A 14,265-nucleotide genomic window follows, 5' to 3' on the forward strand; every position below is an offset into this window, starting at 1 on the left:
ACAGAATAAAAAGAAAAAGATCTGGTTTGAAGGTCTTCCTTGTGGTCCAGTGGTTGGGACTCTGTGCTTCCACTGCAGGGGGCACGGGTTTGATCCCTGGTCCAAGAACTAAGATCCTGCTCTGCGGTGCAGCCAGAAAAAAAAAAAAAAAAAAGTCTGGCTTGAATCTGTACTTTAAGGAATGCTGCTGGTCATCTATGTTGAGAACAAAGTGCTGAAATGCAATAGAATGCTATGGGGGAGTCAATTGGGAGACTGGGACACCAAATTGTACACTCTAAATATATGCAGTTTATTGTATGTACCTCGATAAAAGTTCTTAAAAAAGAATGCTATTAACACTGTCTTGTCTTAGTGCACTCAGTCATGTGGTTTAACTGCTCCCCCAGGCTGATTCATAGCTCTTTTCTCTGTTTTGGTGATTCCTTTTTGATTCTAAAAGCATGCCTTCCCATCCTTCCTTGTCTTCATCCAGAATAAGAGAACAACAGATCTAGAATTCAGGTTGCAGACTTTTTCATTTTGTGGAAGAGAACCTAAAGGCTCAGCAAGGACTTGCCCAAGATCACAAAAGTGTAGATGAAGATGGTTGCCTTGCCTTGTTGGGTGTTCCTCTCTCTATCGTACACTAAAGTGCTGAGGCAAAGGCTTTTCCAGGCCACAGTTACAGCTTGGCTTTAGCCAGTATGGACTGCCCCCAATCTCTCTTGCACTCTCACTTTCTCCCTCCCTATCCGATCAGTCCCACTGGCAAAAAGTTAAAAAGATAAAACCTGTTCTCTATCTGTTCTTGTTTGAGCCCCTATCGCTGCACTGAAACTGATCAAGGGCACCAAGGACCCCACACTGCTAAATCCAATGGTCAATTCTTAGTCCTCATACTACCAGGACTGTTGGTTGCCTTTAACTAACACAGTTGATCACTTCCTTCTTGAAATGATTTTTTTTTCTATGTGGCTTCCATAATACTTCTCTCTTGGGTCTCCTACTACCTCAGTGGCCATTTCTTCTCAGTCTTCTTTCCTACATCATCCTCATTCCCTCCCCACCTCTGCTGCCAAGTGCTTAGTCGTTTAGACCACTTCCTTTAACTTCTCTTATTCCTGGAATAATCTTATCCTGTTCTGTGATTTAAGTACCATTCATAGACAGATATATCCCACTTTTTTTTTAGATCTCCAATGTAGAGTTCTCCTCTGAACTTCAACTCAATAGTCTAACTTGCCCTCTGGACATCTCAACTTAGAGGCATAAGACATCTCAAAATTAACATGTCTCTAAAAGCGAACTCCTGTCTGTCTCCAGTCTGTGCCTCTCCCCTAATCTTCCTAAGCTTAGAAAATGTCACTTCAAGTTGTTCAATATAAACTCGGAATCCACCCTTATCTTCCCTCTTACTCTGACACGATCTATATCAATTTCATTACATATTCTATTGGCTTTATCTTCAAAACATATCCAGAATCCAACTACTTCTACCACCTCCACCAAGCGACCATCCCCCCTGCCTGGCATTTTGCAATATCCTCCTAATTGGTCTCCCTGCTTTTACCCTCCTCTCCCTTACAGCCTGTTCCCTACAAATCAGCCAGAGTGATCTCTCCTCTGTTTAAACCCTCCAATGGTTCCCACCTCACAGAATAAGGCCCCACATTATTTGACCCCATGGCCTCTCTTCTACCACCCGCATCCTGGTATACTCTGCTTCAGCTACCCTGGCTCCTTGCTGTTTTCTCCACACACCGAGAAAGCTCCTGTCTTTGGTTCTTTGCTCTTGCTAACCTATCTTCCTGGAATGCTCTTTCCCTAGACAACCACCAGGCTAACTCCCTTATTCCCTCCATGGCTCAACTCAAAAGTCACCTAATCAAGTGAAGTCTTTCTTGACCATTCTACATAAAGAAGCATCATCCCACATTCATAACTTACCTATTTCCCCTTTCTTCATAGTACTTAACACCTTCTGACATACTGTTTAGGTACTGATTTATCATTTGTCTCTACTTACTAAAATGAAAATCCCATGAGGAGAGGCATTTTTATTCCCTGCTATATTCCCAACGCCCATGACAATGCCTAGCAAAAGAGTAGATGCTCAATAAATATTACTGAATAACTGAATGCATCCCTTTCCGTTGCCACTCTCACATACTGTATTGTTCTCCTGATGCCCCATGCTCTCTTTGAGACTTGAAATTTTTTAGGCACTAATATTCACTGGGCTACACAGCTTTTTAAGCAACTTTGACTCCTAATAGACTCTATTAGGTACCTTTCTAACAAGACCTTGATTTCAAATAATGAATGTGACAAAGTATACTCTGATAGTCTTGTAAATAACTGGCGGTCTATGAGCAGGAGAATAGTCACTTGGATTCACAGAGAAATGAATAATCTAATTCACTGGATGTTAATGGTTCATTTAAGGGAGGTCTCTAGCAAAACATAACCAGGTTCTATTCTTAGTTCTATCTGATTCCATTGTCCCCCATGACTTGGATAGCCAATAGAGATGACAGAATCCATTATCCAAGCAAAATAAAAGCATATGCCAGTACAAAGGCTTATACATCAATGTTCATAGTGGTTTTATTTGTATTAACAAAACAAAAGAAAAAAGGAAGCCTCCCCTCCCCCACAAAAAACCCAGGGAATAGACAAACAAATTGGGTTATATCCATATGATGGAATACTACTCAGCAATGAAAAAGAATAAACAATTGATACACTCATATGGATGAATCTTATAATTATGCTGAGTGAAAGAATTCAGACTTCCAGAAAGAAACAGAATGAGTACATATATGACTCCATTTATACAAAAATTCTAGAAAACAAACTAATCGAGGACAGAAAGCAGAACGGTGATTCCCTAGGGACAAGATTAGACGGCAGGGAGAGAAGGAAGAGACCTTAAAGGGGCTTGAGGAAACCTGCATGGGTGATGGAGATGCTTATTATCTTGATTTTGATGATGGTATCAGCAGTATATACATAGCATACACCTCAATAAAGCTGGAAAAAAAGAAAAAAAAACTCTAACTTTTAAAACAAATTGAAGTATAGTTGGTTTACAATGCCCAAGTAACTTTTGAACTCGATAGTACTCTGACTACACAGTCTCAAAGAACACAGTAAAAAGGAAAAAACTCCCCCCCCCCCAAAATCTTGAACTTTACTTAGATTTATTGTTTGCAGTGGAACTATTTGAAACTATTTTGAGTGTACTATAGGACTGAGCAAAGGAGTAGATATATTGATGCTGTTGGGAATCAGTTCTCACTGTGGAAGACAAAGATATGGAATGGGAGAAGGATTAAAACTAAGAATATTATAATGAACCATGATTTTAAAAGTAAATGTATTTCTTAGCTCTGACCACCAAAAGAGCCTTATGATCAATGAAACCTCAGTAGTTGTGAGCACATATACCCCCAGATCTTGGTTTCCAAATACCATTCCCCTCTAAAAGAAACCAGGATTCCTTGGTAAAAAGGCCAATTCCCAGACTGGAACAGAGAAACTACAAGCTAAGTCTGGAACATACTATTGTGCCAGAAAAAGAAGGAAGTTCCCCCTATAAATTGTAGGGGACATGTCAAAGGAACATAAACGTTAGCTCGAAGGGGCTTCCAATAGCCATATCTGGGATGATTTTTACAGATTTTTTAAAATTTTTATACAGTTTTTAAAGATTACTTTCCATTTACAGCAGTGGTCCCCAACCCCCAGGCTGCAGACCAGTACCAGCGCGTAGTCTGTTAGGAACCAGACCACGTGGGAGGAGCTGAGCGGTAAGGTGAGTGAGTGAAGCTTCATCTGTTGCTCCCCATCGCTCACATTACTGCCTGAACCATCCCTGCCTGCACAACTACTGAAGCCCATGCGCTCTAGGGCCTGCATGCCACAACTACCGAGCCTGTGTGCTGCAACTACTGAAGCCCATGTGCCTAGAGCCTGTGCTCCGCAACAAGAGAAGCCACCACAATGAGAAGCCCGCGCACCACAACAAAGAGTAGCCCCCTCTTGCCACAACTAGAGAAAGCTCACATGCAGCATCGAAGACCCAATGCAGCCAATAAATAAATAAATAAATAAATGCATAACTTAAAAAAAAAAGTAAGAAAACTCCATACTGTCTTCCATAGTGGCTGCATCAACTTACATTCCCACCAGCAGCGTACAAGGGTTCCCTTTTCTCCACATCCTCATCAACATTTGTTATTTGTGTCCTTTGTGATGATAGCCATTCTGACAGATGTGAGGTGACACCTCATTGTGGTTTTGATTTGCACTTCTCTGATGATTAGCAATACTGAGGATATTTTCATGTACCTGTTGGCCATCTGCATTTCCTCTTTGAAAAATGTCTATTCAGTTACTCATTTATTTTTTTATTTTTTTATTTTTTGGGGGGTACACCAAGTGCAATCATCTGTTTTTATACACATATCCCCATATTCCCTCCCTCCCTCAACTCTCCCCCCCCTCAAGTCCCCCCCACCCTCCCCGTCCCAGTCCTCTAAGGCATCTTCCATCCTCGAGTTGGACTCCCTTTGTTATACAACAACTTCCCACTGGCTATCTATTTAACGGTTGGTATTATATATATGTCTGTGCTACTCTCTTGCTTCATCTCAGCTTCCCCTTCACCCCCCGCCCCCCCCAAACCTCGAGTTCTTCAGTCCATTCTCTGCATCTGCGTCCTTGTTCTTGTCACTGAGTTCATCAGTACCATTTTTAGATTCCGTATATGTGAGTTAGCATACAATATTTGTCTTTCTCTTTCTGACTTTCTTCACTCTGTATGACAGACTCTAGGTCTAGCCACCTCATTACATATAGCTCCATCTCATCCCTTTTTATAGCTGAGTAATATTCCATTGTATATATATGCCACATCTTCTTTATCCATTCATTTGTTGATGGGCATTTCGGTTGCTTCCATGTCCTGGCTATTGTAAATAGTGCTGCAATAAACATTATGGTGCATGTTTCTTTTGGGATTATGGTTTTCTTTGGGTATATGCCCAGAAGTGGGATTACTGGATCATATGGTAGTTCTATTTGTAGTTTTTTAGGGAACCTCCGAATTGTTTTCCATAGTGGCTGTACCAACTTACATTCCCACCAACAGTGCATCAGTTACTCATTTTTTAATCTGGTTGTTTGTTTTTTTGATGTTGAGTTGTATAAGCTGTTTATATATGCTGGGTATTAATCCCTTAATCAGTCATGTAATTTGCAAATATTTTCTCCCATTCAGTAGGTTCTATTTTTGTTTTGTTAAAGGTTTCCTTTCCTGTGCAAAAGCTTTTAAGTTTAATTAGGTCCCATTTATTTATTTTTGCTTTTATTTCCTTTACTTTAGAAGATGGGTCCAAAAAATTATTGCTTTGCAAATGTGGGACAATTTGGGCAATAAAGCAAACAACAGAAATGGATTCTATCACATGAATTAAAAAAAAAAAGAATCCTACTGATTAAAACATTTTTTAAAAATTAAAAAAAAAGGAAAGTGGGAAGGGAAAGCTCATTTTTTAACCCCCAAATGCAAATAAATGTGGAAGAAATATATAATCAGGAAAAAAAATCACCATTTTGCAGCCACCTCATTAGCTGATTTAGGCAAGAATCATAAATGGAAGCTGGAAACATGGGGTAAAAGACTGGAGGCAGTGGACATTCCCAAAATTTTAGGTTCACAGCAAAATTAAGAAGAAGGTACAGAGATTTCCCATATAACCTCTGCCCCTACACAAGCATAGCCTCCCCCATTATCAATCTTTCCCACCAGAGTGGTACCTTTGTTACAGTGAATAAACCTATATTGACACATCATTATCATCCAGTGTCCATAGTTTACATTAGGGTTCACTCTTGATGTTGGACAAATGTATAATGACATGTATCCACCATTATAGCATCATTCAGAGTACCCTCACTGCCCTAAAAATCCTCTGTGCTCCACTGATTCATCCCTCCTCCCCCACCAAATCTCTGGCAATAACTGATCTTTTTACTTTCATTTTTTATTTTTTAAAACTAAAAACTTAGAAAAGTAAAAATAAACGAAATGCAATGGAATTACAAAACAATTCTCAGTTTGAAAATTTTTAAATGACACACGCAAAAAAAGATACATAATGGGATTCCAGCTTTGTAAAAATATACATTTGAAGAGCAAAATAACTAGAAAAACAAAATATCATTACTCTTGCTATCTCTAGCAGATAGAATTGTGGGTGATTTTTGTATTCTTTATAATGTTCTGTATTTCCAAAGTTTATTTAATAAGCACATATTATTCATAATCAGAAAATTATTGTTAAACAGTAAAGTCAACAAGCAGTTTGGCCTTACAGATTTTGAAATATTATCCGAACTCCAGACGCACTCTCTGAAGAAGGATCTAGGACATGAGGCAATCACAGGGTTCATAACACTTACTTAAAACTATTCTTAGAAGAGGAAACAATCTAGGCTCAAAATAGGAATGTCTAATGTGACAGAAAGGCCATAATAAATGGTGAAAACTACAACCTCCATAACCTATGCTGCCTTGTGAAGGGCCCTAGGGGCTTCCACAGGAGGGAGAAAACACTGGCTAGGATTCCCATTAGACTACTCTTCCCAGGTGCAATTCTTCATGAAACAAAAGCCGCCCATTCTGATCTTAGTTTAAAACTCTAGAGGCTCCCCTACACTTCTTCTACTTCCAACTGCTCAGAGAGCATAACTCTTCCTGCAGACTGCTGCTATTTACTGATATGTTCAGAACTCATAGTGAGAGTCTGAAATAGCAGCTGTTAGAACTCAAGCAAATAAATCCAGGGTTCCAAGTATATCTCAAACCACCACCACTGGCCTTACATGCTCAAGCCCCTGCCTATCTCACCCCAGACCACTGGGCCCTTTGCTCTCTGTGCTCTAGCCTTCATGGCCTCCACCCCCCTGAGTCTAAACAAACAAAGCTGTTCCCACCCCAGGGCCTTTGCCCTGGCCCTCTGCCTAGGACACTTTACCCCTGATTCTTTATACTGCAAGCAAAGACCACAAATAGAAGGGGGTCAGAGAAAAAGCACAAGTCAAACTCCCTGCTAGAGTAAGAGACTTGGGGTTGAGAAGGAGATCGGCTTTCCTTACCCAGTAGTTCAAGGTGAAGGCGGTCAGCCTGAAGCCAAAATTGACATCTAGGAGGCTAGCTTTCTGTCAATAAGATGGCTATGAAGCAGGTTCCAGAAGGGACTAAGCATGTCACACATCTAGCTGCAATTCCAGGAACCTAGTATCCTGATATGCCATGTAAAATAGACAAGAATAAAATGAAAAAAAAAGAAGACTTACATGTTCTAAAGAGTAATCAGTCTGTGTCCAGATCTCGATTACCTTAAACCAGGACTTCTCAAACTTTTCAAATGAGGAGTCCTTAATTCCCACAGAAAATGTTCTTAGCCCTTAGGGCACCATCCAAAGCATTCAAACTCTACTCTGAAATTTATCTGAAGAAAATCTAATTTTATCTTAAAATTTCATGTGAATTCTGATTTCTATGTCCAAATTTTCATTACAAAAAAATTTTTTTTCAATCCTTACCAGTTAAAGTACTCCACCAACTTTCCAATAAAACTGACACTCCAACAAGGTCTGTCATGTTTATCCTGAAGCTCCATATACTCCGAGTATCCCTACCACAACCTAAGGAACCAAGTTTGGAAATAAAACCCTTTGGTAAGCAATTACTCTCAGATGGACCAGTAAGTTAAGTCTGTAGTTTCTGACTGGGGTTTCAGTTTTTGTTTTTTGTGGGTTTTTTAAAATAAATTTATTTATTTATTTATTGGCTGCATTGGGTCTTCGTTGCTGCATGTGGGCTTTCTCTAGTTGCGGTGAGTGGGGGCTACTCTTCCTTGTGGTGCGTGGGCTTCTTATTGCAGTGGCTTCTGCTGTTGCGGAGCACAGGCTCTAGGTGCGCGGGCTTCAGTAGTTGTGGCACACAGGCTCAATAGTTGTGGGTCGCAGGTTCTAGAATGCAGGCTCAGTAGTTGTGTGCACAGGCTTAGCCGCTCTGTGGCATGTGGGATTTTCCCAGCCTGGGGCTCGAACCTGTGTCCCCTGCACTGGCAGGCAGATTCTTAACCACTGCACCACTAGGGAAGTCCTGGGCTTCAGTTTTACAGTAAAATTCATTTAGAAAAACCCTACTCTTGTCTTAGCTGAATGAGGCTGTTCACAACATGAGCTAAACAGCTTGGATGAGCAGAGGGCTCTCAGAAGAAAAGGGTGGTGGTAACCGCAGTACCCCTACTGGAGAACCAGGCAAATCGCAGAAAAATCAGCACAGGTAATGAAGTAAAAAAAATATCAGAGGAAAAGAAGTGGGGCATCTGGCTTTTCCTTGTAAATACTCCATAAGAATAAGGGTAGCCTACTATAGGCTTAAAAAGAGTAGAATGACACTGAGGAAAACAAGTGAACCAGCAAAACACAGGAAAACCTCTTTGCAAACATGAAAACGTAAAACTCTGTGACATCAGCCATGCCATACCTTCACATTCACTGGAACATATATTAAGCAGTAACTGAAAACAAACTTTTTTTGTAAAGGCCAGATTATTCTAGGAGTTCCCTTCATCTAAATATTTCTAAGCACCTTATCTGGACAAGCAATTTATACTTGAAGCTGAACTAGAAGAAAATACTGAGCCAGAAAAACCACTGCATAAGGAAAGCCAATTTCCAGAGACAGAGGTTTTGAACCTCTGCCTCTGATAATGACAGACCCCCAAAGGGCTGACATCCAACTTCCCCATCATTCCAAAAGAACACAGAAAAGAAAAACAGGGGAATGAAATACCAATCCAAAATGTCTCACAACATGCTACAGGGCCATAACATGTTAGAAACAGAAAGCACTATCTTCTTCCCTACTTTTTTGAAGACAAAATCACGGTGCTGTTCCCCAATAGCCAAAGCCTCCATGTCCTATCATAGCCAGTTCTCAGACTAATATCTCACAAGTCAACTTTCGAAGGTCAGTATCAAGGGGGAGACAATGCCCCAACTTAATGTAGCAAAACTAAAAATATCTTTAACCCCCCATCCACTCCCTATCCTGTTCTTCCCACTTTTGCAATGGTTTCACCATCTTCCCAGGCTTTACTTAGTCCATCTTCAACCTGTCCCACACAGCCAATAAGTCACCAAGTCCTATAAATTCCACTGCAACAAATCTGACTTTGTATTCCTCCTGTGCAGATCAACTGACTCAAACAGTTCAAATCCTCATTAACCCTTCCCATAAAGCTCTACCACAGCCCTAACTGTTCCTCCCTATCTACAGGCCATCTCTGTTGCATATTGCTAGAATAACATTCCTAAAATAAAAGGCTTAAGGAATGCTCCCTCAGTAAAAACCTCCATCAGTTCCATGTTGCGTATAAAACAAATTCTAAATTCCTTTGTGATTTGACCACAGGCCATCACTCCAGTCTCACTCTGGTCATCCTCTTAATGTGCTCAGTTCTATATCAAATAAGATAGCTCATCATTCTTTAGTATATACCATACTTTCCCTTCTATTTTGCCTTTATTCATGCTATTACTTCTAATTGTCCTCTCATCTCTGTTCAAAAAATCACTAATCAACTTCTTGCCTCAAAGCACAAATTAAGAAAGAAATACATCACAGACAAGGAAATTATATGAATCTATGGTCTCAGAAGCAGCATGGGTTTGAAAAAGGAGCACCACCTTGGAAACCAAAGGCCCAACTTTGCCAACTTTCTTACTAAGTTACATGGAGTACCACACTTTCCTTTCTGAACCTCAGTTTCCTCATCTGTAAAATGCATCTGCCCTATCTAACACACAGGATTACTAAGATAATCAAGTAAGACAAAATGTTTCAAAATGCCTCTGAGGGGATGGAGCTAAAGTAGTACTTGGAAATTTATAGTTTTAAATACTACCAGGAAAAAGGCTGAAATGAGCTAAGCATAACCTTAAGAAGTTTTAAAGTCGTGCAAAATATACCCAAAAAGATACAGAAGAATATTATAAAGTAGAAGTTACAAAGAAAACAAACACAATATAGGGGATTACAAAGCCAAAAGAGTCCTTTGAAAAGGTTAATAAGATTGTTCAGATGTTTGTGTAAACTGTAAGGAAGCACTGTTAAAAGTGAAATATTGTATCCAACAGAGATAAAACTTCAAATAGAAAGGGCTGTAGTAACAGTTTCCTTTTTGAAAGGGTATCTCAGCCTCAGCACTATTGACATTTTGGGTCAGATAATTGTGTATGGCAGGGAGTTGTCCTATGCAATGTAGGATGTTTAGCAGGATTGCTGGTTTCTACCCACAAGATGCCAGTAGCATTCCTCCCCCATCCTCCAGAAGTCATGACAACCAAAAATGTCTTCAGACACTGTAAACTGTCCCCTGGGAGGCAAAATCATCCCAGGTTGAGAAAAAATGTTCTAAGAAAACAAAAGGGCCACATCACACCATACCAGCTAAGACTGGACTATTCATAGGTATTTCTAATTTTAGAATAGCTGGTTGTTCTGCCTATTAGAACTGTAGGATAACCAGCAAGCCAAGCCAGCAAAGGCAAGACTGAAGAAATAGGCAGGCCTTGGATGTTTTAGCAAAACTGCACAGAGTGTTCAAGATGAGAGGACCAGAAAAGCTGTAAGAACTGAAACAGCGGCAGAGTTGCCACAAGTAACAGAAGTATCATTTTTATTTCAGGGGAGCAGGGGATTGGGGGGGTTGTAGAGTTCTAACGCTACAGTGAAACATAAAATGGTCCTTGAAACAAATTCCAAGACTTTAGATATCCTAGCAGGGCAAGAGAAGAAGACAGTACCTATGGAAATTTTTTTTTAATCACTCTGAAATTCATAGGTTATAAAAAGAAATCATTTCAAAAAAAATTTTTTTTAACATTTTTTGCTCCAGTTTATTGAGATGATCCTAAATGATCCTACAAATGGGTGGAGGAGACTGACTTACATGAATGGGAGAAAACAGAGGTATAATAAAGGGTTACATTAAATATAATGAAGCTCCAAAATATATAGCTCAGACAATCAATCAAATAGGCAGCCAGAAAGAAGAGAAAACCAAGAAGGTACCACAGACAATGCAGGATCTGCAGGGCGCCTTGGAAGACGCTTAGAGATGTGCTCACTTGCAGCAGGCCATGTGCCAAGAGTTACATACATTAACTCATTTAATTCCGCCAACAAATCCATGAGGTAGCTTACAGTTACTGTCTCCATTATAAATGAGGCAAGATCACATAGCTAATTCCCGGAAGAGCAGGGATTTAAGTCCAGGCAGTCATATCCCTCCCAGAAGGATGCCCCATGACGTGTGTTCAATAACCATCCATTGTTTTCCTTCCCCCAAATCATCATCAGTAGAGTATCCTCTTAATTCAATAGGTGCAGGATCCCACAGCCCCATTTCACAGATGATAAAACTGAGGTGCAGAGATGGGCCTGCCAAAGGTCACCAGACAGATTCAAAGCCAGATTCATTCCTTCAGCAAATATATCCTGAGTGCCAAATCTGGGTCAAGGATTGTTCTCAGTACTTAGCTGTCTCGGCTTCTGCCTGCAGTCGCTTGGGGGTTCCTTTTTGGTCAAGCATCTTCTGGAAATTTTTGTTTTTAATGGATTGAGATTCAACACCTTCACCTTCAATTTGCAGTTTAATACCTTCAGCACGGGCAGGGTGATCAATACCCCGCGGATTCAAACCGCAGTGGAGAGCTTCCACAGCCATTCTCTCAGAGCTTCCCTAACACATGCATAATTTTCTTGGCCGAGATACTCCTCCTGCCCTGAGCTCTCAAATTTTTAAAAAAGTTATTTCAAGAATTATAAAAACATTCTTTTTAAAAAAACTCCAACTGCATATAACTACATTATTCTGAGACAAATCACAATTCAATTCTTGCCATTTCTAAATAAATAATAGTAAAGTCCCCAAAAGCATATCATAATTTTTGAATAATTAAGAATGACAAGGAGAAAAGGATTCCAAGAAGTCAAGAGGAAAGAGAGTGTATATATACCCATTATACTCACCAGCAGCATCTAAAATCCATTCTAAACCTGATGAGAATTCTAGAGGTGTCTGAAAACATAATTTTGAGAAGCCAAATGATAAAAAAGCAAGAAGTGATGTAGATACCTAGGGATTCTAATGCCATCTTAAGAATCATGAGCGGCAAGCAAGATAGTTTGATGGTAAACCTTCACATCACTACCTTCTGTTATTCCTATTCATTCTGCTTTATAGACAGGAACTACAGAACTAGCTGGCGGAGACTCCAACTGAACAAGCTAGCAGTGGATAGCAAAAGATGCTGCCGGGGTGGGGAGTAAAATGGTAATTTCCCTGCCAGAGGTAAACTGGAAACGGGGCAGAGACTTCTAGACAGTTTAAATGACAGAAAGTTGATCCCTGAACCATATGGCAGCTGTTAGGATGAATGAGAACCAAAGACAGTGACATCAGCAAAGAAAGAGGATGGATGTTCATTCACCTGGAATCTGGAGAATGGCAGGAGCACATCTTCCTAGGCTCCTGCAGATCCAAGCAATGATGATCTAGTGCAATGTTCAGGTATAAAACTGAATATTGGTGTGTTATAAAAAGACAAACACTTTATTCCTAGGTCAACAGGAAGCTTACAAACAACTAAATCCTATGCCATGAAAGGCTAGAATTAACTGAGAAGCTGTGTAGCTGGCCAGATGACCTAACATTAGACTAACAATGAAAAGAAAAAGTCCAATGCCACTCCAACAGGTTGGGGACAAAGGAAGGGTGAGCCAAGCAAACCAAATAGGAGTCCAGAAGGGGTCTTCCAGCTACGGAAGGGCAGTACTCTCCCAGTAGGAGGAATTTATAGTCACTTGAAGTGGCTGGGAGGCAGAGCAGCACTGCAGGAGATGCAATAAGCTTTCCGGAGTTGTGAACCTGTCTAAGAATCTATCCCCAGATAACTTCCTCATGTTCACAGAAGCAGAATTGTGAATGTAATTTAGGAAACTCATAGACCACTCACAGTTATCCCCATGCCTATCTGTGGCCACCTGACGGGTCCATGACCACCAGACCACAAAGTCTCACCATAGGAACTCTGCCACTGACTCCCTCCATGACTTGAACAAGTATGCTCCCCTCTCAAATCTTGGGACCTAATTCTGTACATCATCAAAGACTAGGTGAATGCTAAAGGTCCTTCCAGCACAAAAGTGAGGCTTATATAGAGGAACAACAATTCATTTCCTAGGGAAGAGCACGTGAGTTCATTGATGCTGTGTTCCAGTCTTTGCCTTCTCACAATGGATGACCTGAGAAATCCAACTGCAAACACCAAGCTATCTTGGCAAAAATTCTACTAGAAGAAAGATAAGGCAACCTCTGTCACTCACTAGAGTCACTCACCATCCAGCAGGTCTTCCTCATCATCCCTGCCATGCTCCTCCACTGCCACCTCCTCCTCCTCCTCCTCCTCCTCTTCCGCATCCTCCAGCTCCACGTCTGGGTCCAGGTCTGGATCGCTCCCTGAGGCGGATTCGTCTGACATGGCTCCCAGAGATCCTCAGTGGACATTACCGTCTCATGGTCTGCTGCAGGGGTGCTGGGAGGAGGACAAGGGGCATCAGAATCACCAAAGGCATCAATTAGGAGCATGAATTTTTCAAAGAGAAAATGTCAAGGATGAATTCCCTGGGAGCTCTTCTAAGCAGGTCAGCTAACCATACCCATATTTCAACCTTCCCCACAAGGGCACTGGCCCTAAGACATATTTTGGTGACTCTCTGCTCAGCTCAAGCTTCTCTTAGCTGCTTGTTTGGTCTCTTTAAGATATTTTCTTGTCCAAATGCCCTTTAACCTCAGAATTCCCATTTGTTCATTCCTTCATGCATAAACTGTTTCCTGAGCACCAATTCTTTATATCTGTATATACATATAGAGATATATATAATCACAGGCACCGTATTAGGCTTTCGGGACAGAGTCGGAAGCAGAAAAAAGTATGTTAGAGGGTGCTAGTTGGCTGGTGTGTGCCAGAAGGAGTTGTTATTTTATATAGGGGGGAACAGGGAAGTTCTCACTGAGCAGAGGCCAGAAGGAAGAGAGAGACACACAGACATCTGGAGGGACTGTGTCCAGGCAGAGTGAGCAGCAAAGGTAGAGAGCCCTGGAGCAGGAGTAACTGGGAGTGTTCAGGAATAAG

General features: G+C 40.8%; 1 protein-coding gene across 7 annotated transcripts in view; it reads right to left on the minus strand.

Moving 5' to 3' along the window:
* The window catches only part of RAD54L2 (RAD54 like 2), a 124,453-nt gene that overhangs the window by 51,948 nt on the left and 58,240 nt on the right, over nt 1-14,265 (minus strand). For all 7 annotated transcript variants that reach the window (XM_057705520.1, XM_057705517.1, XM_057705522.1 and 4 more), the window contains one exon: nt 13,470-13,665. In XM_057705520.1, coding sequence (XP_057561503.1) covers nt 13,470-13,611 — 142 coding nt within the window. In that variant the 5' untranslated portion in view covers nt 13,612-13,665. The remainder of the gene's footprint in view (nt 1-13,469; nt 13,666-14,265) is intronic.

This window comes from Hippopotamus amphibius, chromosome 13 (genome assembly GCF_030028045.1).
Source record: "Hippopotamus amphibius kiboko isolate mHipAmp2 chromosome 13, mHipAmp2.hap2, whole genome shotgun sequence".
In the NCBI taxonomy this organism is placed as follows: domain Eukaryota; kingdom Metazoa; phylum Chordata; class Mammalia; order Artiodactyla; family Hippopotamidae; genus Hippopotamus; species Hippopotamus amphibius.